The 27,752-nt window shown below is 39.2% G+C and overlaps 1 protein-coding gene across 2 annotated transcripts in view; it reads right to left on the minus strand.

Annotated features, from left to right (window-relative positions):
* The window catches only part of baiap2l1a (BAR/IMD domain containing adaptor protein 2 like 1a), a 155,782-nt gene that overhangs the window by 39,295 nt on the left and 88,735 nt on the right, over positions 1 to 27,752 (minus strand). For both annotated transcript variants that reach the window (XM_043711357.2, XM_087997907.1), the window contains exons 7-11: positions 26,176 to 26,328; positions 25,310 to 25,459; positions 21,881 to 22,022; positions 19,782 to 19,980; positions 14,139 to 14,207 (exon numbers count right to left, since the gene is read on the minus strand). In XM_043711357.2, coding sequence (XP_043567292.2) covers positions 14,139 to 14,207; positions 19,782 to 19,980; positions 21,881 to 22,022; positions 25,310 to 25,459; positions 26,176 to 26,328 — 713 coding nt within the window. The remainder of the gene's footprint in view (positions 1 to 14,138; positions 14,208 to 19,781; positions 19,981 to 21,880; positions 22,023 to 25,309; positions 25,460 to 26,175; positions 26,329 to 27,752) is intronic.

Consider the following 27,752-nt stretch of genomic DNA (forward strand, 5'->3'; position numbering starts at 1 on the left):
CTTGTCAGCACCTACAGCTAGAATGATGGCGTGCAGGTCTGTGCACATATCTGGCAGACACAGAATGCACTAGATTTGGCTCTTCATGGCACTATCCATGGAGAAAGTCAGATGCATCAAAGCTGAAGCCAGCACTTTAATGCTAAGATGATCAGATCCTCCTTCTTTCAACACAATTTACTAAATGCTCCTGATGAACCTACCTGCTTTATTTTGCCTCTAATCATATTTATAAAGTAATTAATTGTCAAAACCATGGAATCATCATCTGCAGGGGATCCAGCAGGTATCAGGTCTCCTGCAATCCTCAATGTCCGAGGCTGGGGTGTTTCTTCCTCAACAACCTATGGAGATGTTAGTGATGTGCTCACCAGATTATGCTAGAGTCTAATCGAGAAAATTTACCTACCAAGGTGAATGTCTTAAACAATGGAGTGCGCAGTGGAAAGCCTTACCAGTGAATCCTCATTGTTCAGTGACTTCCTTTTTCAAGGTGGAGTTGAGGATCTCTCGTGTTGAACAGGGAATTAGCTGTGCCAGAGGGAATAAAATCTTTTACAGGTTAAGAATAAGTTAGCTTTGGTGGCATTAGGAGAGTAGTACAGTTTTCTGCACTGGGGTCCATTGTGGTCACCTCATCCCCACATGAGCAGTTGTACTCTTCTCTGGTTAGTTCTTCTATGGCATGGCAGATTTTCAGCCTGGCGTGGTGATCTCTCAGCCCAGTGTGGCTTCAGTGTGGACTTCTGGTTTCGAGGCGATTCCTCAAACTGCAGTCCCATCGTGGCTAAGCACTTACAAAAGACGTATTGTCTGAACTTTCAGCTTTATTTTCTACTTAAAAATTATGGTCTAATTAAAATGTGTAAGTTTTGACCTTACTTTGTATGTTTTACACAAAATACAATTATTACAATGTTTAACTTTTAACTTTGTTCTTTCTTTCTATCTTGTTCATAAGATTCCGTACCTAGGTACTTGCACCCAAGATGGCATCAAGTATGGCAACATCGTACACACTTTTCACTGGACCCCTGCACTTTTGTACTTAAGTGACAGTAAAATCAAATCAAAGTAAATCAAGTATTTTCTCTTACTGCGTTATGTCCATCCTCCTCCATATGATGGAATTAGATAGAAGACAGAATCAGTTAGTGGTGATGCATGCAGAACGAGAGATAGTGAGGTATCTCCAGTGAATAAGTAGGAAGCACAGAAGACAGAAGGGCTAGTATGCCAGGAGTAGGTAGGAGAGCAGAGTTGAGTGGAGCTGAAGCACAGAATAGTGAGTATTGTCGTCTAGAAGCCTTGATGGAGAGACAGAGTTAAAATGAGTGGTAGTCTTCTAAATGAAAGTTGGCAGAGAGAAGATAGTGACAGATCCCCTTGCAGAGTGCAGAGGACCATTAACCTTCATCCTGCACAGCTGTGGATTCTATTTTAGTTAGAACACAGCACTGACCGAAAATGCTACCTCAGTCCAGGCTGGATGGATCTGGTAGCGTGGCTGCCTTTGCAGATTTGCAGGATACAACTTGTCCTCCTTTCCATCATCTCATCCAGGTCCCTGCTGGGGAACTGGGGCTAACCTGCTTTTCTGGGACATGTGCTGTGTGATGCAGCACCATAGAATAAAGAGCAGTTCATGGCTTGCAAAGTCTAAGGATGTATGGAATCTAAGCTTCAAAATATGGGACAGCGGCGTGAACACCGAATGCTTCCAACCGAATGCGGTGAGTACTTCTTCCTCTCCTGCCACATGATTGCACAAGAAGAATGCTGGAGAATCCAGATGCATAACCATTGAGACACAGAGCAGAAGATTGTACGAAAAGTTGCTCTGAGCCATGGCAGACAAGGTACCATGAATCTTACTCAAGGAAACAATAATTCAAGCTTGAACAAAAAAAATCAGCCCATGTAATTCAAGGAACGTAGCACAGTACATGCTGAGAAATATTTACGCTGGCTGGGAAGTGTAGAACACAGTGGAACTCAGCCATCGAAATACACAAAGAAATTTCTGCACTGCAACATTTGAATCTTGGAATTTTCTCAGAGAGCTGTGGATACTCAGTTGTCAAGTGTGCTTAAGACAGGTGAATAGAATTTGCATCACATTAATTACTTCAACAATACTTTTAGGTTTAATAATAACATAGCTCTGTTTGCTCTACAGTGACCAGAAGTATATACTTTAAAAGCTAGGGGAAAAGAAAATCTTGAAGATCTGACTCTATTTTCAAGCTACTCCAATAATAAATGAACATTTGACCATCTCTTTGAAGTACCGGCAGAGGATCTTTTACATCCAGCTAAGGGGCTTCAAGTTTCATGTCTCAACGAAAGACAGCACCTCTGACAATGTAGCACACTCACCAGTGCAGCACTAGATTGTCCACTTGACATTTGTGTTTAAGTCTTGAATTTGGATTTGAACTCTCAAGCTTGTGACTCATTAAAAATAATTCTACCCATTGAGCCATTGCTGAGAAAACTTTTATAATCCTCCTACAAATTGCCTTGGGACATTTTATGTTAAAAAGTGCTATATAAATGCATCTATTGTTAAAGATGCTAGAGCATACCATAATTATAGTGCCCTTCTTAAGCACAAAAACTCTGAATGTGGCTTTATTATTTCAAGAACTGGTTTATCAATTAATTATAAAGCAGGCATATAGAACGTGGTGGTGAGGGCGGTTGTTTGGACTGGAGGCCTCTGATGGGTTCACTTTTGTTTGTTATTTATATAAACACAATTTGGATGAGAGCATATGAGGCATGGTTAGTAAACTTGCAAACAGCACCAATATTGGTGCTATAGTGAAAATGAAGGAGGTTATCTAAGATTACAAAGAGATTTTGATCAATTGTTTCAATGGGCTGAGGAATGGTAGAGAGAGTTTAATTTGGATAAATGCAAGATAAAAAATTTTGGTTAAACAAACATGCTCAGGGTTGATACAATTAGGGCCCTGGGTAGTGTTGTAGAACAGAGATGTAGGGATTCAGATACATAATTCTTTGAAATTTGCATCACATGTACACAGGGTGGTTAAGGTGGCGATTAGCATGTTTGCCTTCCTTGCTCAGACCTTTAAGTATAGGAGTTGGAATGTCACGTTAAGGTAATGCAGGACATTGGAGAGGCCTCTTCTGAAGTACTGTGTGTAGTTCTGGTCACCCTGTTATAGGAAGGATATTAAATGGACAGTTTCAACATATCCCATTTAGACAAATACATGATGAGGTTTGGAGGGATATGGGCCAAATACAGACAGGTGGGGCTATTTTAGTTTGGGAACATGGTCAGTCTGGATTAGTTGGACCAAAGGTCAGTTTTCATGCTAAATGACTCTATATTCATGACTGATTCAATTAATCTGAATATTGCTGGTCTATACAGAGAGGGAGTTTTGCAGTCATCAGTCTTTTAATGAAGTATGATTGCTATGATAACTGGCTCACAAATGTTTGAGTTTTCCTATAAATAACAATCCTCCCAACATCAGGAACAAACATGAAGCAAATGATACCTTATGTATTTTGCTGTCAACAACAGTTCTATTACTGAAAGCAAACAGGTTGGTGCTTCTGTGGGAGAGTGCACTGTACCAAATGGTGAAATGTCAGTATTTGTTAAAGCAGCATAAATATTTCATATTGGAGAATTATTGTTAAATAATGGTTAAATAAAGGTTAAATAATGCTTACATCCCACTCAATCAAGTTGAAGCAACTGGCAGTTTCAGTCCCACTAGCCTGTGTGCATCAATCTTTGATTAGAGTAACTACTGCATTTATGCATGAAATGGTTTATATTTGGAGCTGCTGTACAAATTGACTTGTAATAATTCGGACAATTTCTATAGGTATTATAGTAGTTCAAACGTTAGCCTTTCACATTCCATCCATTACAAATTAGGCACCATCTAAAACCCTCTTGCCACTTTCCAAACTTTTACCATTAAGCTATTGTGTCTTCATTACCATGCAGGTTAAACAACATGTTCTAACAGTTAATTCTTATTCTTGCTTTCAAACGCCATTCTTGGCCTTGTCTGTCCATTTTTCATAAGCTCAAGGCACTATAACCCTCCAATATACCACAATCCTCAAATTCTGACTTCTAAGTGAATATTCTCAACTTAAACTTCTTCACAATTGATGGTCACAACAGTGATAATACAATTAACAGGCAAGGCATTAAAGCAAAGGCAAACTGATTGAATACCTCAAGAACATATAAAGGAAGACTTACTGCAAAATAAAGGGAGACTTCCATCAGTATGTCTGATATTTCCCTTAACTGGAAAAGGGAGTGGAGTATATAACCTCCACTCAATGATATTTTAATTTAATAAGTTACCTTTGTTTTTGTTTTAATGTGGTATAATTTTAAATGGTGATCATTAGTTTATTTTCTTTTATTAGTTAATAAATACTCAAAAGGGTATAAAGAGAGACTTCTGGGACATCGGGTGTTGTTAGGGAAAAGGCAGCACTTGAAATATGGCAATCTAAAATTAAAATATTGGCATATGGTTTCTGAGTTCAACTAATTATGGGCGGCACGATGGCTCAGTGGTTAGCACTGCTGCCTCACAGGGACCTGGGTTCAATTCCAGCCTTGGGCGACTGTCTGTGCGGAGTTTGCACATTCACCTCGTGTCTGCGTTGGTTTCCTCCGGGTGCTCCAGTTTCTTTCCACAGTCCCAGTGAATTGGCCATCCTAAATTGCCCATAGTGTTAGGTGCATTAGTCAGGTCTAAACACATGGCAGGGGAATGGGTCTGGGTGGGTTACTCTTTGGAGGGTTGGTGTGGACTTGTTGGGCTGAAGGGCATCTGTAGGACATCTAAGCTAAATTCAAAAAGTTAATAATCCCTCTCTAAATCATTGTCTTTCCAGGTGGCATTTCTTCACTATGCATTCTGCAAAAGCTCTGATCAAGCTTTTGGTCACTGCCCAATTAGCTCCTAGAGTGTCTTGGTGTCAGATCTTGTTTTTAACACCCTGTGCAGTGTCTTGGGATGTTTTAGTACACTGACGTTGCGATGTAAATACATGTAATAACATATTTAGCCTACACAAATTTGTTTTGAGTTTACACAGTGAGCTAATTTCAGAGAACCAGTACGAAAACAACTGCACAAGCTGGAATAATTTAGCTTCTTTGAATCCTCCCTATATTATTCTTAATTCATAACAACAATATGAAAACAACAGTCAGAGTCTATCATATACAAGACTAGCACTGTATTTAATCTGGTAAAGTACAGCCAACACCTATTTCCACACTGGCTTGATACTTTTGTAGTAATCCATGATTTACAAACTTAGTTACTATTTTAACTTTGTAAAACTTTAAAGCAGCACAAAAACTGCATATCTGATATTTCTAACAACTGATCCTCAAATTACCTGTTGCTAGAAATCACTGGTCTGTCCTCATGATATCATCTGAAACAAAACTCAGCTTGTCAAGATCTTCACTACTGGTATTAAATCAAGACTTCAGTTAAAGCACAGTTAAAATCACAACACCAGGTTATAGTCCAGGTTTAGTTGGAAGCACTAGCTTTCAGAGCTCTGCTCCTTCATCTGCAGGTTCATCACAACCACCTGATGAAAGAGCTGCACTCCGAAAGCTAGTGCTCCCAAATAAACCTGTTGGACTACAACCTGGTGTTGAGATTTAACTTCATACACCCTAACCCAACACCAGCACCTCCAAATCATTACTAAGGCACAATATCCTAATAAAATGCAAACTAAATGGGTCTTGAATTATTTCCACTGGTGCCAAAGAATTACATTACATTACATTACATTTACATTATATTGTGGAAACAGGCCCTTCGGCCCAACAAGTCCACACCGACCCGCCGAAGCGAAACCCACCCATACCCCTACATTTACCCCTTACCTAACACTATGGGCAATTTAGTATAGCCAATTCACCTGGTCCTGCACATCTTTGGACTGTGGGAGGAAACCGGAGCACCCGGAGGAAACCCACGCAGACACGGGGAGAACGTGCAAACTCCACACAGTCAGTCGCCTGAGGCGGGAATTGAACCCGGGTCTCTGGCGCTGTGAGGCAGCAGTGCTAACCACTGCCACCATGCCGCCCTTAAATTGGACAATTCTAAAAGCATAATCCTAGTCAGTTTGGTGAGAAAGTTTTCAGAAACAACAATTTGGGACAAAATTAATAATTACTTGGACTAACGCAGGTCTATTGAGGGAAGTCAGCATGGATTTAAGGGCAAATTGCATTCAACTAACGTGCTTGAGTTTTTAAAAAAATAAACAGTACAGAAACAGACCCTTTGGTCCAACTCATCTGCGCTGACCAGACATCCCGATCTGATCCAGTTCCATTTGCCAGCATTTGGCCCATATCCCTCTAAAAATTTCCTATACACAATCAGATGCTTTTTAAACGTTTTAATTATACCAGCTTCCACCACTTCCTCTGACAGCTCGTTCCACACACGTGCTACCTTGTGTGCAAAAACATTACCCCTCAGTTCCTTTTTAAATCTTTCCCCTCTCAACTTAAACCTATGCCCTCTAGTTTTGGACTCCCCACCCTAGGAAAAACACCTTGGCTATTGACCCTATTTATTCTCATGATCTTACAAATCTCTAAGGTCACCTCAGCCTCTGAGACTTCACGGAAAAAAAGACCCAGCCTATTCAGCCTTTCCCTATATCTCAGACACTCCAGTCCCAGCAACACCCTTTCAATTTAACATCTTTCTTATAGCAGGGAGACCGAAACTGAATGCTGTATTCTAAAAGGATTGATTAGTGATAGTCAATATGGGGCTGTGTGCGGAAAATCATCTCTCACTAACTTGATTGAAGGTGGGACAAAGAAGATTGAAGGAGGCAGATCAGTAAATGTTGTCTATATGGATTTCAGCAAAGCGTTCAACAAGGTTTCACATGGTAGACTGGTTAGTAAGGTTGGATCACATAGGATCCAGTGGAGCTAGGCATTTGGATACAAAATTGGCTTGAGGTTAGGAGACAAAGGGTGATGGTAGACTGTTGCTTTTCAGACTGAATGCTTACGACCAGCAGTGTGCAAAGATTGGTGCTGGGTCCCCTGCTTTTCATTATTGGTATAAATGACTTGGATGTGATTAGAGTAGGTCTGATTAGCAAGTTTACAGATGGCACCAAAGTAAGTGGTGCAGTGGACAATAAAGAAGATCTCAGTAAATGCTGCGATGAGATAGCAGGGGTTAGATCAGAATAATACAGTCAAAATGGTGTAAATGAACGCTTAAGAAGCATTTGACAAAGTATAAAAGATGCGTGAGAAAGTTAAAGCCGATGGAATAAAAGATGGTACCATCATGGATATGAAATTGGTGGAATAGCAAAAAAATAGACAGTAGTGATAAATAGTTTTTTTGGATTGAAGGAAAGCTTGTGGTGGGATTCCCCAGAGGTTGGTGCTAGGACCATTGCTTTTCCTGATGTATATTAAATTTATGAAAAACCTTTGGTATACAGGCAACAATTTATTGTAAATAATACAAAACCTGGAAATAGTGTGAACTTTCAAGATAAGTGCAGAAAAGGACATAGGTTGAAATAGGCAGAAAATAACAAAGAAATTTAATGCCAAGAAATATGAAATGATTTACTTTGGGAGGAACAATGGCTAGAGACAACATAAAATAAAACATACCGTTCTAAAGGAGATACAAAAGTAGAGGGAGCTGTGGGTATGTGTGCATAAATTATTGAAATGGCAGGTCAGTTTAAGAAGAATGTTAAAAAACACAGTTTCTGGGCTTTATATATCAGCAAACAGTGCAAACACAAGTTATAATAAACCTGTATAAAATATTATTTTAGACTCAGAGTACTGCATTCAGTTCTGGGCATCACACTTTAGGAAGGATGTGAAATCTTGAAATAAGGTACAGAAAAGAATCATTGGAATGGTCCCGGAGTGAGGAACTTCAGTTATGTCAATAGATTGGAGAAGCTGGAGCTGTTCTCCTTGGAGGAGATTTGAAAGAGGCATTCAAAATTATAAGAGGTCAGGATTAGCGCTGATAAAGAAAAATTGTTATCAATGGGTGAAACAAAATCCAATGGGCAATTTAAGACAGCTGACAAAAGAAACAATGGCAACAGGAGGATAAGCGTTAAGCAGCAAGTGATTTAGATCTAGAATGCAATGCGTGAATGTATTGTGGTGGCAGGCTCAATCATAACTATTGTTATGAAGTTGAAGGCATGCACCGTACCTTTAAGAGAGAGGGAATGGTGTTCTGCATTGAGAGCTTACATGTGCAGTCTCAGTGTATTGGAATATTGGAATATGTAATATTTGGCTGTGAAATAGATACCGGAGTTGGTTGATGTTTTGACAATTTGAATTTAACCAGTTTAAATTATGCTGCGAGAGAGAGAGCGCGAGAGAGAGAGAGCGCGAGAGCCACTATATGGTTTTGAAATAAAGTTGATGTCATTTTAATAAGTGTTTTATTGGAACATTATATTGTTTATAGAGTTGGAGGCAGGTAGTAAGCAGTTGAGAAAAAGGGAGGCTTAGAGTTGTGAATAGTTGTTGTTTAATGCTCATTTTTAGAGTTAGAGTTAAAGAATAAATTCATATTCTCTTTAACTAGCACAATTTGGGAGTTCTTTGTCACTCATTTAACAGATTAAAAGGCAAAGTGAGCTTTTCTGGGTGTTTGGTTTAATTAACAGAAGGGTTCACTGCCATGTCATAATACTATCAAAGGAAGAGAATTTGCAGGGCTACAGGAAAAAGTGGGCGAGTGACACTCTATGTGTGGTCGCACAGTGCCAGTCCTAACATGCCAGTTGAATGGCTTAACAGTTCAATGATTTTGGATAACCGTTGTTGAAAACCTGTTTGTGAAAGATGGAAATACACGAATGTGCGCTCGAATTCCACCCATATAACGTTTCATGGACAATTTCAGAGAGATATTGCTGAGGGTCAGTTAATATGCCTCTTATCTATTTGACCAGAATTGGAATATAAAATTAGGAACATACTTCATTTGAAGATGCAGACCATACACACCTTTGCTTCACTGGAGCAAAATAATAAACTAGAGGCCAAAAGGATCCATGAAACAGGATGAACCAACTTCTAAATATATCCTATGTTTCCTTGAGGTAGCAAATTGGAAACTTGCATCAATATTGTAACCGTTTGCATGTAGTATCCTTAAAAGAATAAGCACAACCCGTACTGATTAACTGTACACTGGGAACTGTGCTTCCAGACTGATGCCTCTTTTCATGCTGTTCAATTTCATTGAAGTTATGGTGCTAGACTGTCATAATAATGGGATATGCCGTGACCCAAATTGTGCCATTCAATACCTAGGAATGAAACAGAATACCTACCACACTTGATATGAATGGTTTTCTGCTGGAGACAGGTTTGTTGGATACATTTCTGAGTCATAGATTCAGAATGATAACATTATGAAGATGTTTAGAATAAACTACATGGTACCTTTCCAAATACTTTCCAACATTTGCTAAATTTTTAAAAGGTATATTGTGTATTCATTTTTTACTTTTTCCTATGTGTTTCTTCTCTTCATCCAGAATCCAGTATTTCATTATTTGAAATTGTAAAAACACTTAAGATATTGTAATGCAAAATAATGTCTCACTATCGTGAAATGGAACTTGGAACCACAGATCAAATTTAATCGAAATAGGATTGCTAATTCAGAAGTAGAAATTGCATTAAATTTAGAATTACAATTATTAAGCTCCACCATGATGCATTTTAAATAATTCTTAAAGTTTAGAGAGTAAAATGCAAATGAAAGATTGGTATAAATCCCCTAATTTCTAAGCCTGGGAACTGATAATGTGCATATGGATTTGTTGTATTAGTTTTCACAAAAGGCCTGGTGAAAGCTGTCAACAAATGTCAAATATGAACAGAGATACATGCTATTAAATACTTTTCATTGAGAGCTGCCAATGTGACATCAGCCACCTTAAACTCTCTGCTCCCCTCACCTACTCTAACCTCCCCCACCCCCCGTACTTGTTGCACCCGTTCCTTCAGGTCCAATCCTCACCTTTTCAAACCTGACAATAAGGGTGATGCAGTTGTCATCTGGCAGAAGTTGAGCATCAACTCCTAGACACTTCCTCCAATCTCCCACTGGAGCATGACTTCCCCTATCAGGCTACAGTTTTTAGGGTTGTCACGATCTCATCTTCTCTAAAGACTTCTTTTCCACAGTTTCCCACTTCAGACTCCAAATCTGCATAGCCCTCTCTTACCTTCTTCCCAGTCCACAAATAGGATTGCCCTGCCAGACCAATTGTTTCAACCTCTTCCTGCTTATTTCTTTCTATCTAGACTTTATTCCTTTTTTTTTTAAGATTAGATTACTTAGTGTGGAAACATGCCTTTCGGCCCAACAGGCCCACACAGACCCTCCGAAGAGCAACCCACCCAGCTCCATTCCCCTACATTTACCCCTTCACCTAACACTACGGGTAATTTTTTTTAGTATGGCCAATTCACCTAACCTGCACATTTTTGGACTGTGGGAGGAAACCGGAGGACCCGGAGGAAATTCACGCAGACACGGGGAGAATGTGCAAACTCCACACAGACAGTTGCCTGAGGTGGGAATTGAACCCGGGTCTCTGGCGCCGTGAGGCAGCAGCGCTAACCACTGTGCCACCGTGCTGCCCACTTTTTTGGTCAGTTTCTTGCTTGTTTACATCGGTTCCAGAATTTCCAGTTTTCTGGTTCTAGCTGCCTCCTCTTCACTATGATGTGAAGGTGCCAGTCTTTGACTGGGGTGGACAAAGTCAGAAATCACACGATACCAGGTTACAGACTAATAGGTTTATTTGAAGTCATGGGCAGAGAGATCAAAAGGCCACATAAATGGTGAGTGGAGTGTCAAATAACAATTATTTGCAGGTGACCACAAGTGTTAGATGGTGTGAGTAAAGTTTTTGGATTAGTGGTGCTGGAAGAGCACAGCAGTTCAGGCAGCATCCGAGGAGCAGCAAAATCGACGTTTCGGGCAAAAGCCCTTCATCAGGAAGGTGTGAGTAAAGTGTCAATAGCTGAATAACAAGTGAAGGGATTACCGATAATCTGACTGAATGAGGCAGAGATATAACTACAAAAAAATTAAAAATAAGGTTGTGCTGGAGACAAACCAAATGACTGGAACAACATGGAATAAAAAAAGAGGCAGCTCGAAAAGCCCAGCAGGTCCAGCTGCAGCTGTGAAGAAAAAAGGAAGAGTCACCTGACTAGAAACATTAACTGATTTTTCTTCGCAGATGTTACCAGATCTGCTGAATCCCCCGCCCCCCAAACCTTGTTCATGCTCCTTATTTACTCCTTATCTGCAGTTTTTTCAGTTTTTACTTGACTGGAATAACACAATGGGTATTATAGGAATTCCACGGACACCTAAAGATTTTGAAGGATGCCCTTATAAGACTGGGATATCGTGCTCAACTCATGATTATTAATTCTGACATGCCACAACGAAAAGCTACAGTGATCTCTCAGAAGACAGATACAGGATACAACCAATAGACTACCCTTCGTTGTCCAGTACTTCCCTGGAGTGAAGAGACGATGCCACGTTCTTCGCAGTCTTCAACATGTCAGTCATCGATGATGATGAGCAGCCTGTCCAAGATCATCCCTACACCTTCACTTTTTGCTTTCCAACAACTGCTAAATCTTAAACAGACCATCATTCGCAGCAAACTACCCAGCCTCAGGACAACGTTGACCACAACGTTGGCCAAGGCAACCTCTGCAAGACATTGAAATGAATACTACCATCATATATGGGAACATCACCCATCATGCATATGGCAGATACTCATGTGACTTGGCCAATGTTGTCTATCTCATACGCTGCAGGCAAAGATGCCCTGAGGCATGATATATTGGTGAGACCATGCAGACACTACAACAGCGGATGAACGGACACTGCACAACAGTCGCCAGACAAGAATGTTTCCTCCCACTCAGGTAACACTTCAGCGATCAAGGCCATTCAGCTTCTGATCTTCGGGTAAGCATCCTCCAAGGCGGCCTTCAAGATACACAACAACACAGAGTTGCCAAGCAGAAACGGATAGCCAGGTTCCATATCCATAAAGACAGCATCAACCATGACCTTGAGTTCATGTTGCGCTACACATGACTCCACCACATGGTTCTGCGTCTGTAAAATCTTCCTTACTTTCTGTTTTGACACCATCACCTTGATAAATTGTTATAATCTCTCTTATTTAATTAGCTTGTACAGTTTTGGATTATTTATTATTTTGGTTAGACCCTCAGCATTCGACTCTTTCACCTATCATTTTATTCCAGTCAAATAAAAACCAAACGAACTGCGGATGCTGTAAGTCAGGAGCAAGGGGAGGACTGGGGAGGGCTCAGTGGGTCTGGTAACATCCGAGAAGAAAATCAGAGTTAATGTTTCAGGTCTGGTGACCTTTCCTCTGGTTTTTCTTCACAGATGCTGCTGGATCTGCCGGGCCTTTCCAGCAGCTTCTGTTTTCATGCCAGGTTATTCTAGTCATTTGGTTTGTCTCCAGCACCACCTTATTTTTAATTTTTAGTATATCTCTCTGCCTCATTTAGTCTGATGATAGGTCATCCCTTTGCTCGTTATTCAGTTGTTGACACTTTACTCTCATCGTCTGACACTCTTGGTCACCTACAGAGACTTGTTATTTGACACTCCACTCACACCATTTATATGATCTTTTGATCTCTCTTCCCTTGATCTCAACTGCCCATAAATTCTGTGTGCTTCCCTCTCACTTTACCTGATGAAGGGGCTATGCTCCAAAAACTTGAGATTTCAAATAAACCTGTTGGTCTATAACGTGGTGTCATGTGACTTCTGACTTTGTCCTCTTCACTAAGGATGTGCAATCCCTTTACATGAGAGAAAGTGAGGGCTGCAGATGCTGGAGATCAGAGCTGAAAATGTGTTGCTGGAAAAGCGCAGCAGGTCAGGCAGCATCCAAGGAACAGGAGAATCGACGTTTTGGGCATAAGCCCTTCTTCAGGAATTCCTGAAGGGCTTATGCCCGAAACGTCGATTCTCCTGTTCCTTGGATGCTGCCTGACCTGCTGCGCTTTTCCAGCAACACATTTTCAGCCTCACCATGCCCATTCCCCATCTGGGTGGTCTGAAGGCTCTGCTTTCTCCTTTTAAATGGGCCTGCACCGCCCCCATCCATCACCACTCTCCTACATTTGGCCAAGCTTGATTTCACTGTTTCTATTTCTAAAAATAAACTGTCCGCTAATATCCATTATAAGCCCACCAATGGCCTCCTCACTGCACAGATTCGATTCCATTCTGCTAGATTTTGTGTTGTCTCTATTCCAACGATGCCACCTTTCTACCAAACTTTCTCCAACATGACCTTTATCCTCAACTGAGGATTTTCGCCCACATCCCCATTGTGACTGGCAGAGCCTTCAACCAACTCATCTCCCGCTCTTCTGCCCTCATCCCCCCGCTCCTCTTTCCCGGAACAACGTCCCCCTTATCCTTTCTTCCCACTCATTAGCCTTCACATTCAGAAGACCATTCTCCGACCAATTCTGCCACCTCCAGCAGGATGCCAAACAAATCTTCATCTCTCTGCCACTGTGTGAATTTTACAGGGACCATTCCTTCCGTCCACTCTTACCTTATTCCTAACATTTCTCATTCCCCCATGGCACCTTCCCGTGCAATCACTGAAGGTGTAACACCAGCCCATTCATGTTCTCCCTCCTCACCTTCCAGGTGAATCAGCATTTTACTTTTATTCCTTTCAATCTAGTCCATTGCATTGGCATCACCAAATGCTTACTGGGAGGGACTGCTTTGCAAAACACCTTTACTCTGTCTCTAAGGATGCCTCTATCTTCCAGTCGCTTGCCATTTCAATAAACAATCTTGCTCTCATGCTAACAGTGCAGCAGACCCTGTCAAAAATGTTCCAATGAAACACAACACAAGTTTGAGGAACAAACCAGTCATCTGCCAGTGGGGTTAACTCATGCACTTTTACAATACAGTTACTGAAAGATACATTACCTGGGTGCAGGTGTCACGTCTGGACCTTGTTCCAATGGCCTTGTGTAAGATGTTGGAAACCAACCTCTCCTGTATAGGAAGCAAAAATAAAAGTTTAAATCAACTCCAACATTAATATTCTGCTGTGTTGTTGACAGATTTGATATTATTATGAACAGTTTAAAAATGTTTCTGAAAGAACTTGAAGAATTTATTCACCATTTGACGATGTTGTCATTTAAATGCACGATATGGCATTTCAAAGCAAAACTGCTCTCCAAATCCACCAAGTAAAAAAAATTCATTTACATTTCAGCATGCTTGGATCAGGCCTGGCTTGCCAGATTTAAAATAGTCCATGGATTTACAGAGATAGTTTACAAAGCTCCTGACTTGCTGGAATTGTACAAGACCTTGGCAAGACATCACCTGGAGTAATGTGTCCCGTTTTGGTCTCCTTAACTGAGGAAGAAATGTTCTGGCTATGAAGGGAGTGCCATAAAGGTTTATCAGACTGATTCCTGGGAAGGCAGGACTGATATATCGTTAGAAACTAGTTCTGTCAGGACCATTTTTACAGGAGTTTAGAAGAATGAGACAGGATCTCAAATGTATAAAATTCTCACAGCACAAGGTAGGAAGGATGTTCCTAATGACCAGGGAGTCCAGAACCAGTCGCCAAAGTTTAAGGATATTTGGAAGGCCATTTAGGACTGAGACAAGAGGAAATTTCTTCAAAAGAGTGGTGAGCCTATGAAATTACCACAGAAAGCAGTTGAGGCCAAAACATATTTTCAATAAAGGAGTTAGACATGGTTCTAGGGGCTAACACCATCAAAAGAGTAAAGGGAGAGAGTGGAACAGGATACAGTGTTGGATGATTAGCCATGAACTTATTGAATTGCAGATGAGCCTTGAAGGACAAATGGCTTACTTCTGCTTCTATTTTCTATGTTTCTATGTAAGTGCCTTAAGTGAGTTACTTGTGTGCACCACACTGTCTTTATTAAAACCAGAAATCAATGGAGGTGCTGTGGGGTCCAGTTTCAGGCTTGTAAATTACACACTCTATCGCAAAACACACAAAATCAATTTAGAATAAATATGACTAACACAAGGGGAGGCAACAGAGCATACTGATTGGTTGTCAGTGAAATGCAAAATTAAAAATCCAATAATTAAATTTAAATAACTTAAGAAACCATAGCATCAAGGTCAAGCAGTTGTTTAGTTGTCTAAAACTTCCAGGCTAACTTATCATTGAGCAAGTCATTGAATGCCAGTTTTAGAAACAATGTACAATATAAAGATTGTATTCAGTATCCGGCACATTAGTTTGACAGCCAATTTCTTTGACATTATGTCACACACTACTATATTCAAATACCTACGATGTCCAAAAATGTCATTTCAATCTGCATTTTCCTTGTACCATCAACTCAGCTGACCCAATAGGGATTGCATGTATACAAAAACACCTCAAACGCAAAACACAATAATATTTAACAAATTAAAGTAGGAACAAGGTACTGATCTTTAACATCATGTTCATCTGGTCAGTGTCAACTTTTTTTTTTTAAAAAGTATACTTATCTGAAATAAATGCTCACTGGATCTGCATGAAGGAAATAGATTAATCATTTTTGCAAGGTCAAATCCTCCCTATCCAAAAGCACTATGGGAGTACCTTCATCAAATTGATTATTCGGGGTTCAAGAGGGCAACCTACCACCCAGTCCTCAGGGCACTAGGGGACAGGTGTTAAATGTCAGCCTTTGCAACTAAACCAATATTCAAAGAATGAATAAACAAAAAAATGATTTTAGTAGCATGTTTTGTAAATAATACCATGAAGTCAGGATTAATACTGGGTGGAAATTTAAAAGCAAACCATTATTCTACAAAATGACAACATTCTACGCAAGAGCACAGTCAAATACTGTCAATAAAATAATAAGAGACAATAGAAAATGGTGTAAGCAAATTATTCTTGATAAAGTCTCAAAGACAGAAGGTTATACATTTAAAATAAGTTTAGTACACCTCATGTATTATAAATTATGTTTACTCACATACATCAAGCATGAGAAGTGGTATATTATTTATTACACTTCTTGCTTTTGTTTGTAGTACATCATTACTGATCAAGTAAGCCTGAACGGAACATAGTTGTCAAACAGTAAACTCTGCAACAGACTGCAATGGCAGCTTTGTACAGTTTTTTGAAACCTAGTTTTAGGGACACTTTGCTGAATGACAGTGTATTGGAAAAATTCTGATCTTATTTTTAACAGTCTGTAGATATTTTGGTAACCTTGATAATGCAGCTTTACTATAAAAAGGGTAGATAAAGAAAATAAAATTAATGCAGAATGATGCATTGTGAACTACAGTAGTACTAAACTCAGCCTTTTTAAAAACAAAAAAATCTTTTTGGTAATTGCACATTAACTAAGGACAGTTTGAGATTCATCCAGCATCTTAGCACTTTTGAATAGCCATAACTCAAAGATAAGGACACTCTACATACCAGTAAAACACAAAACATAGTCCAAACTCCTACTCACATAAGCTGTAATGCAATTTATCCAGAATGGCTACAACTCAAACTAAAATACAGAAATTTAAAATGAGTTGTAATGATACTCTAATTGAAGATAATGTATTCTTTACAAATACAACAATATTCAAACTTATTTACACTCCGGGCCTAGCTATACAGGACTGATGTGAATCTGGTAATTAAAATCAGAATTGTCATGAAGGTGACCATTTCATGTGCAAAAGCTTGTTAGAATAGATGATGATACAGGGACTAAATTATCAAAGTTCAAGAGAATACAAGCTCCTCTCCAGCAAAAGTGTATAACTATATGCTGATTATCCTGTGTGGAATTTTACTTTTAGTTGCAACTAAGACATAGTAACCCAAGAATTTTGGTCAGGATAAGAAGAACTTGAGGCTTAACTTGGTGCCACCAATTTTCTAGTTTCTTTCGACTATTCTAAATTGCTTTTGGATTGGAATGGGGCTGCCAAGGGCAAACCTTTTACTCGTTCCTCTTCTTTTTTCTTAGAATTTAAGGTGTGGTTAGATCAGCAATTTCAGACAGCAAACCCTCCAAACCTTTCAGTGGAATCTATAACAGTCAAGGGCAGAAATTATCTTTCAAATGCTGGCTTTGTGCTGTTTATTATCTCTGGACACTTCTGGACCGTAGGGCTTCTTTACAAGTGGCTAGGTGGCATTTCAATTGCTGCAGGTTCAATGGGCTGAGACAGTCTGAACCAAGTTCAGCTGGCAAGTTCTTTCATCATAGAAACATTATAATGGAGTCTGATCCCGAAAGCATCGCAACAGATTCCTCAGATCGACAATGGATTCCTTAAACAAGCATACTCATGCAATGGTCAATTTCATAATCACTAAGACAGAACTGTAAATTCTCATGGAATAAAAGGCAGCTTTGTCCAAATGCTTCTTTAGTGAAGCATGCACTTGCTATATCTTTTACTAATATCATTACACAAGCAGTGTTTGCTTGTATATTCTGTTGAAGTAACACCTGATGGGGCGGATCCTCATTAAATAATTCTGTTTCATCGTGATTCTGCTGCTCCATTTGAAACTGAATGCTAAGCCACCCTCAGTTAGATAGGGTCTGTATGGGGACTGAAAATCTCCTGATGGCCTTAACCTGTCACAAGCAGTAAGTAGTAATACAAATTGGAATCATAGCAAAATATTTTTCTTAACCTGTCGTAATCACAAGTCTACACAGCTGATCCTGGCAAGTGGTGTACCTTATAAATTTAAGCCCAAGCGGCACTGTGGCACAGTGGTTAGCACTGCTGCTTCACAGTGCCAGAGACTCGGGTTCAATTCCCGCCTCAGGCGACAGACTGTGTGGAGTTTGCACGTTCTCCCAGTGTCTGCGTGGGTTTCCTCCAGGTGCTCCCGTTTCCTCCCACAGTCCAAAGATTTGCAGGGTCAGGTGAATTGGCCATACTAAATTGCCCGTAGTGTTAGATAAGGGGTAATGTAGGGGTGTGGGTGGGTTTCGCTTCGGCGGGTCGGTGTGGACTTGTTGGGCCGAAGGGCCTGTTTCCACACTGTAATGTAATCTAATCTTAACTCAAACACTTGTGAATGTGAAAACAAGAAACTAGGAGCTACAAGACCAGTGACCCTCATTATAATACATTCAAATTGCATGATACACCCAAAGATCTAAGTCAGTCAGCCCTAATTTTGCATTGAAAGTTTGTTCAAAATATTGAAGCAATTTACCCTCAAGTTATTGAAAATACTTTAATTAAATAGACTTATGCTCTGCCTAATACCAAAGAAACAGATTGTCTGGTCAATATTTAAATGCTGTTATGTGATTTTTATGAACTTGGCTTCCTACATTATAATAGGGACCACAGTTCAAAAGTACAAAAACATTTTGGACCATGAGGTTTTGAAAGATGCTACATAAATGCAAGTTCAATTTTTTGTTGTGCAAATGTTTGGGGAAAACAAGATTGGACTTCTTGAGTTGTGAAGAAGGGTCATTGGACCCAAAATGTTAATTCTGATTTCTCTCCATAGATGCTGCCAGACCTGTTGAGACTTTCCAGCAATTTCTGTTTTTCTTTTGGACTACTTGTACTAGTGGTTTGACCAATGAGGAAGTTGCATTTGTAATGGCGGATAGACAGGAAAGTGGAGATGAAACCACTGTCAGGTCAGCCAAAATCCTATTAAATGGTGAAGCAGGTTTGAGGACCAAAAAGCCTAACTGTGCTCATTTTTCTGTACAATTGTAAGATTCTCCTGCTAGTTACGGAGTTTTGAACTAGGGCCGACATTAGTGGCCAAAAACTACTAGGAACCCTCAGATATGGTGGTGTTGAGTATGAACTACTTTAAAACTTTGAAAACAAGCTTTAGAAATAATAGTTCATAAGATGTAAGGTATTACAGAATAAGTCGGCAGTTTACAAAATAATTTTCAAAATATAGTTGCATCTTTATAAATGTAATGCAATTTATGTTTTCTAATAATTTAATGAGTCAACTGTTTTTCATCAGGTAGAGGTGTCAAAGAATAAGATGCTGAGATGGGTAAACAAAGTTCAGACACAAATATGACCTAAGTGCATGGCAGTACAGTCTTAGGGAGTTGAACAATCAAAAATGAAAATAAATTTATATAGCTTTGCAGTCAGTTATGTACTTTTGAAGCATAGTTGCCATTGTATTATAGGAAACAGTAGGCAATTTGCGCACAAATTCTCACAAACAGCAATATGACTATGACCAGCAATCTGTTCTTGTGATAAATATTGGACAGATCACTGCTGATAATCCCCGTTTTCTTCAAAATAGAGCTATGGGGTGCTTTGTCTACCCAAAAAGCTAGGTGCGACCTCTTTTGAAACATGGTATCTACAACAGTACAGCACACACTCAGTACTGCACCAGCACGAAGGCTCTAACTTTTGTGGTCAAATCCTGAAGTGAGAGAAACTCAGAACCTTGTGATTCAGAGGTAAAATGCTATTAACAGAGCCACGTCAGACATTTTGCCTACTCCTTTGCCTATGTTCCTAAAGCAATATAAGTTCAACTTTTAAAAAATCTTGTAATGGTTTCAAAGAAAATGAGGGACTCACATTTTGTTCATATCATGTTCTCCATACAGCCAGCCATCTCTTTCCTCTGGTATCAGCAGTGTTAACACATCACCTTCTGCGAAGCTCAACATATTTTTGTTATTCCCTGCTGTATGTGGAAAAATGCTTTTCACCTTTGGCCTCTGAACCATATTCAATCCAGTTGCAACGGAAATGGATCTTGTTAGATTTGCGTCCTCTGTGTAAATCATATTTAATAGTTGACTATTAACTTTCAACAATTACAGCATCTGTACTGTACCTTATCTAAATAGGGATGCTACAACTACAACAAAGGATGAAAACAAACTCTAACATGTCAGACAGGAAGGTTAAGACATATACATTAACAGTATTCTATTTAGGCTGTAATTTATTCCTTGATTAGTTCAGAGATGTACAATGTTCTGGCATTTTAAAAAAGTAGCAACATAGGAACCAGGAAAGTATAGCTTCAAAATAGAAACATTTTGAAAGAAACCACATTTAGAATCCATTTTTGAACATTTCATGAGTAAGAAAGTGCTGTATTAAATGAAAGACCAAATTACATATCCATAATCCAGGAAAGGGAAGTTATTTCTTATAATTTTGCAGTAATGGTTCTTGAACATATAAATGCCGCTATCTAGAACTTTCTATGCTTAGAGTCAGACAATCATAGTACAACACGGAAACAGACCCTTTGGTCCAATTCGTCCAAGCCAAACTGATATCCTAAATTAATCTGGTTCCATTTGCCAGCATTTGGCCCATATCCTTCTGAACCTTTCCTACTTGTATACCCACTCAGATGTCTTTTAAAATGATGCAACTGTACCAGCCTCCACCACTTCCTCTGGCAGCTCATAGCATACATGTACTACCTGTAGTGTGAAAAAGGTGCCCCTTAGGTCCCTTTTATACCTTTCCCCTCTCACCTTAAACCTATGCCCTCTCCCCTGGGAAAAGATCATGGCTATTCACCCTATCCATGCCCCATGATTTTATAAATCTGTATATTTGGCAACCCCTCAGCCTCTAATGCTCCAGGGAAAATAGCCTCAGCCTATTCACCCTCCAAACCAGGCAACATCCTTGTAAATCTTTTCTGAACCCTTTCAAGTTTCACACCGTCCTTGCTAAAGCAGGGAGACCAGAATCAAACAGTTTTCCAAAATGGTCAAACCAACATCCTGTCCAGCCATAACACAACATCCCAACTTCAGTACTCAATGCACTGACCAATAAAGTGTACCAAACACCTCCTTCACTACTGTTTACCTGTAATTCCACCGTCAAGGAACTATGAACCTGCACCCCAAGGGCTCTTCTTTGGCAATTCTCCCCAGGACTTTACCATAAATTGTATAAGGCCAGCCTTACTTTGACTTACCAAAATACAACACCATTCATTTATCTAAATTAATGTCCATCTGGCACTCCTTGGACCATGGGCTCATCCGATTAAGTCCCGTTACACTCTGAAATAACTTTTTTCACTGTCCACCACACCACAAATTTGGTGTCATCTGCAAATGTACTAACCATTTCTCCTATATTCACATCCATTTTCTACAGATTATGACTGTTGCTACCAATATTACAAAACAATTGAGTTGTATCTACTTTTCTTTAATCAAATCTTCATCAACAAAATTAACTTATACCTTTACCAGAGACTGCAGGTTAAAATTTTTTGAATGATTTTATCACTAAAACTGAATTCATACAAATGATCACATTCAAGAGATAATCTTATTTGCTTTGTTTCATACTGGTTGAAATAACATCTTTTTGTGCAAAACTCATTATAAAAGTTTATTGAACTGGTGACTATTCTATTTCTACGAACCAAAAATCAACATTGTTCAAATCACTAAAAAGAAATCTCAATGGTAGCTGGAGGCTGATAAATTGTGGTCTGCGCATGTGGTTGAATGTGTTGGCAGAGAGTTTTGCCTTCTTCCATTTTGTTATGACATTCAATAGCAGTATAATCAGAAACCCAAATATACACTTCACCCGTACTTATATTTAAAAAAAAATCAAATCAGGCAACACTATCTAGATTGCACTCAAACTTTACACTTACACAATAATTATGTTCCTTTGCTTACCTAATCCATCATTGTTTCTCTCAACAGGGGCCACACGTTGAGCAGTTGGGTTGTTAAACATATCTGGTAGAGGACTTTTCTGAATTCTTCCAGGAGGAGCCGGTGGTATTTTCAAATTATTTTGTAATGCAGGGTCATGTACCTAGGAAACCATTTAACATTTATTGGTTTGTTCACATACAATTTTTAGGATGTTGCATTGAACTAACTTCTGGATTAAATTTCTTTCTTTCAGTTGTGCAAAAAACAAAAACCAAGTATACTCCTTGTTAGAGGTTATGAACCAAATAACCAGAATGGGATCAGGCTTGTTTAATCTATATTAAAAAGGGAATAAATGAAATCTATACAACTACAGATCATCAATCTGGCACCAATAGTTGAACATAATGAAATTATCAGCAACATACATATGATAATCTAGTAAAATTTAGCAAATTCAAAAAAGGATAGATATTGCTTGAATGATTTCCCAAACTCAGAAAACGGCATACTTGGATTTCTATGAAACCCTCAAAGAAGGCTTCGAAGGCTGTGGGGGAAAGAAGTACCAGTTACTGGTTGAGAATTTACACACCAAGAAAAGGGAGGTGGTAAATGTGTATGGTGCACATGCACATTAGTGGAGGCCCTACTCAAATTTGAATACCAGATGGCTGAAGTGTGGTTACAAAGAAGTTCAAGATTGAAGTAACAATTCTTGGAAGAATTAAAGGAAATTATATAGAAGGGGACTCTAAATTATATGGAAAGTGACAGTGTTTAGCACTACTGCCTCACAGCGCCAGGGACCTGGGTTCAATTCCAGCCTCAGATGACTGTGCAAACTCCACACATTCTCCCTGTGTCTCATGGGTTTCCTCCAGGTGCTCCGGTTTCCTCCCACAATCCAAAGATGTGCAGTTTAGGCGAACTGGCCATGCTAAATTGCCCATAGTGTTAGGCACATTAGTCAGAGGGAAATGGGTTGGTGGGTAACTCTTAAGAGGGTCAGTGTGGACTTGTTGGGCCGAACAGCCTGTTTCCACACATTAGATAATCTAATCTAAATGTATTGAGGGACAGGAACTCCATATAGATGTGTGACCATAGAGGATGCAAAGAAATGAAAGAGAAAGTAGTAGTTAAGCCAAATATCAGCAATACATACAATATATTGATACCTGCAATGCATAAAGTACAAAGTATAGAATTTCAGTTTCTTCAATGTCCTTGCTACTTTCCAACAGTGTAAATTTCTTTGCTTTTAGATTATTTCATGTTCCATGCAAACAAAACAGGGTGTTTTCTAAACAAACTATGTGCCTATTCATTTAGAGATCAATCATTTATCTTGCAAGATTGTCACACCATTTTCATAAGCTCTACATAATATTCAGCCATTGCACTGATGTGCTACTTCTAACATTCTTTGGAAATGTTTGATCAAATATTTGTTTTGAACTAATACTTTCCTGAGAGAATTCTACTAGTGGTTCAACTTCTAACTTATTCTAATTACAGTACAGAATTATGCTTGCATGAATATTAAAGACTTTTAAGGAGCATCTTCAAAAATTAGATTTTATTCTTGAACAAATGTTTTCTAACCAAAAATCCTGAAATGACAGAAGTCCAGCAAAAGAGTCACATTATTGAAAGGATACATTTGAAATCCTGAGTGTCTTATTTTTATAGTTTCTTAATGTTCTAAATACTATCAGCCTCAACTAAAATTGTTTTGAATGCACAATTGTAAATTTCAAAATCAAACAATGATGAGTTTGCCTTCACATTAATGCTTTAATACACTTCTCCAAAAGTCAATGCTACCTAAAAACGAATGCTAACCTTTATTCCTTCTTAACATAAGTATTCGTGAAAGGAACAAATAAGCCCACAGATTTAACTCCAGCTCTCTCCTGATTTATTTCAGATTGGGCATTAGGTCAGATGCTACAGCATCAATGGACAAGGGAAGTCAGAAATGTTTTTAGGTGTTGGGCAAAGAAAGAAATAGCTTGTTTATGAAGTTCTCAGTGGAGGAGTAGCTGTGCAAAGTTTTCCAAAATTAACTTTCCATCCTGTGTAATATTTTGGCATCCATGGGCCAACATCCAGCAACTGCCAACAACTCGACAAGAATTAGAGGCAAGGAATAGACTAAAAGTTTAAAAATTATAGTTTTAAGACCTCAAGTAAAATCTTAAAAGTTGAACATCTCATCAGTATCCTTACATCTGCATAGGAAATACAGCAAATGAATGCACTGGAAAAACAATATAAGAATCAACAAATTCATAATTGTCAGTGATAACAGATTTATGCAAGATAATTGCACTTTTTGCTTTAATTCTGAAAACAAAATGTTTTGGGTACTGTAAATGTAACTATACTGATCTGTTACAGAGGTCTTCATACCAATACCATTTCTTTAGAGGTCTTTATTACAAGCATTTTATTAACAAAGACTGATTTCACCCACCTAATACTCTTCAACTCAAATCCTTTTGTGGAATTACACACCAGAAATTCCAGAGTAGAACAAACATTTAAATCACATTGCCTTCTCACATACCTGATCTTCTTCCACACTGATTAGTCAGTGAAGTATCAATTCAGTCTCAGACATTGTTTGAATTCAGTCTACTCCTCATTCTCAGTTGAAATAGTTTAGACATGCTAATTTGGCACTTCAAGCCAACTGTAGGTCAGGCAACCACCACACATTTGCTCACAATTGATTAAAATGAGGCATTTCAGATAAGCATAACAAGGTGAGAAATTAATACTGGTCCAATCAGAATTAGATGTGAAAATGCTCACTCCACCCTAAAATCGCACATAAGGGCTTAAGTCACAATTTCACCAGAAATAAATGTTGGCCTAGCCAATGCTATCTATATCACTTCAATAGATTAAAAACATTGCCCAGATGCTCTCAGTCTCACAATTCATCCAGCCTGATTCTGGTTAACTGCCCCTCTTAAAACTACAATTGAGGGCCTCGGTATCTCCTGTTGAGAGTGTGGTGCTGGAAAAGCACAGCAGGTCAGGCAATATCCGAGGAGCATGAGAATCGATGTTTCAGGCATAAGCCCTTCATCAGAAATGGTGGACAGCTTATGCCCAAAAGGTCAATTCTCCTGCTCCTTGGATACTGCCTGACCTGCTGTGCTTTTCCAGCATCACAGTCTCCACTCTGATCTGCAGTCCTCACTTTCTCCTGTATGCTGCAATTCCATTCCTAAACAGTGTATGAGCTTATTCTACTCTGAATTCTTCCTTCTATCTTCATTTTTGCTTTCTCATTGTAAGAGAAATAGAAAAGGGTCTTGCGATTGAATAGAATTATTTCTCCATGGTTAACAAGAGAAATGTTACAACAAGCATGTAGCAGAATTTAAGATTGTCTCCTTTTCCCTAACCCTGCCAAAAAATGCTACTCACAGTATATCGTCCAATCAATGGAGAAGGTTGAGGAGTTCTGGATATATACGTTGGTGGGCTGTCATCTTCACCTAAAAATTCAGGTATCTTTGTAGCATCAAAACATTTCTCCTTCCATCTGTTTATTTTGGCACCAAGGATTCCATTGGCCTAAAGAGAAAAACAGTAATGTTTATTGAATTAAAATGATAATTTTTAAAACCTGTTTTTAAAATCTAGAAGGACAATAAGTTGATTCTGTAGCTTATGATCTATACTGTGCACATAGCTGTTTCCATATATTATAGCTATCACCTTTTGGAGAAGTATAGAATTTAAACTATAGACAGACATTTTATGCAATTCTTCACTTGACCAGGGACAACTGATGATCAGGCTCATCATACAACATCAAGTGCAGCTATTTTCAGTTTTTAAAAAAAGGTATTTTTTGGGAGTTGGCGGTTGGTGGCAAGATCTGCCTGATTGCCCTTAAATTGAGCAGCTTGCCATTTCAGGGGATAGTTAAGAATCAACCACACAACTGAGTCTAGAGTCACATTGCAAGGATTGTGGATATCCTTCCCTAAAAGACATCAGTGAAACGGATGGGTTTTTATGACACCCAATTATTGTTGCCATATTGAGACTAACTTGATATAGTATTCTAGATTTATTAATTGCATTTAAATTTCTTCCACTGTCTTGGTGGGATTTGAACCCATGAGACCAGAGCACTAGCCTGAGCCTCTGGATTACTAGTTTAATGGCAACTATGTCACCGTCTCCTAAAGTTCTATATAGTTTAATTGTTTCAAAGTTTGATCCCAATGCTAACAAATGACTTTTAAAAAAATAGACCCATTCAATAGTTCAATTACACAAACCTTTTCATGATAATTGCTTAGATCTTGGGAAAAACTGCAATGTTTGTCCACAAGGAAGCAGAAACGTCTCTTTTCTTCGAGTAATGCCTCTTTGCAGCCCTCAGTAATGAATCTCTGAATGTCATTTTCCCTTGTATTGATGGTTGCTAAGAACTGGGATAAAGAATACAGAAATATTAATTTTGTCTACTTTGAACAGCAACAGTAATCTTGAACAAAGCCATAACGTTTTTTGTTTAAATTCACTCATGGGATGTGGGCATCACTGGCTGGCCAGCATTTATTGCCCTTCCTTAGTTGCCCTTAAGTAGGGCTGCATTCTTGAACCACCGGAGGTCCATGCTGTAGGTGCCCCACAATGCCCTTTGGGGGGGCAGAGTTCCAGAACTTTGACCCAGTGACAGTGAAGGAATGATAATGTCCTAGTCAGGACAACGAATGGCTTGGAGGGGAACTTCCAGATAATGGTGTTCTCCAGTATCTGTTATCCTTGTCCTTCAAGATAGAAATGGTCATGGGTTTGGAAAGTACTATCTGAGGATCTTTGGTGAATTTCTGCAGTGCATCTTGTAAATAGTACACACCGCTGCTACTGAGCGTCAGTGGTGAAGGGAGTGGATCTAGTGCCAATTACATCGGCTGCTTTGTCCTGCGTGGTGTCAAGTTTGAGTGCTGTTGGAGCTGCACTGATCCAAGCAAGTAGGAGTATTCCATCACACTCCTGACTTGTGCTTTGTAGATGGTGGACAGACTTTCAATAGATGAGTTACTCTGATTTCTTCCAATATCAAGCATCTGAATTTTACTTCAATGAGTTTAACTATAAAATCATTTTTGAGAGCTACGTTTAAACCAGACTTACTATTTAAAAATATATATGCTCATGAATAAGAAAACGATTAGCAACTTAACAATGGCTACTGATTTGAAAAGTTGCATTTTGCAAATGTGTGCATGAAGGGCAGGAGAGGAAGTAGACTAGGTAGATTTTACAGCTTACTTAAATGTTAAACATTCAGAGCTTAGGAATTCAAATTAAAATAAAGGCAATATGATTAGCAGTCATTAGATTTTGAACTGAAATATTCTTCCAGTCACCTCACGCATATACTTTACTTTTTTGCTGTGAATGCAAGGGTGATTTTCAATATATGCAATTACCAAATGCTCCTGTACTAAAAAGGAATGGAGCACTTCCTGACCACACAGTGGCAGAGTAAGTTTGGCTGCTGATGCCATCAATGCATGTCTAGACCCAGAAGCTAATCCTGACTGTGTGCAAGCAGGTGCCACTGGCAGCCAAGAAAAGATCACCTTCACTCCACTTGCAGCTCTACTGAATCCTTGCTGCCCAGATTTCCCATTCCTTGTGACCCTCCCAACTCCTGCTTCACTTGATACCTCACCTCCCCCAGTTATCTCCTCCCTGGTACCTTTGCTCCTGATCCCTTGCTGCCTCTATCCCACTCTCTGCTTTGTTCTTGGCAACAATAAATAGCATGACAGCACAGCGACAACTGCTGGGAGGGAGACAACGAGGGGTCAGGAATGGAATGAACAAGTGCTTGGAGTGGGCC

Source organism: Chiloscyllium plagiosum, unplaced genomic scaffold, assembly GCF_037043375.1.
Source record: "Chiloscyllium plagiosum isolate Xiang-an unplaced genomic scaffold, Cpla_swu_hap1 HiC_scaffold_20, whole genome shotgun sequence".
Lineage (NCBI taxonomy): Eukaryota > Metazoa > Chordata > Chondrichthyes > Orectolobiformes > Hemiscylliidae > Chiloscyllium > Chiloscyllium plagiosum.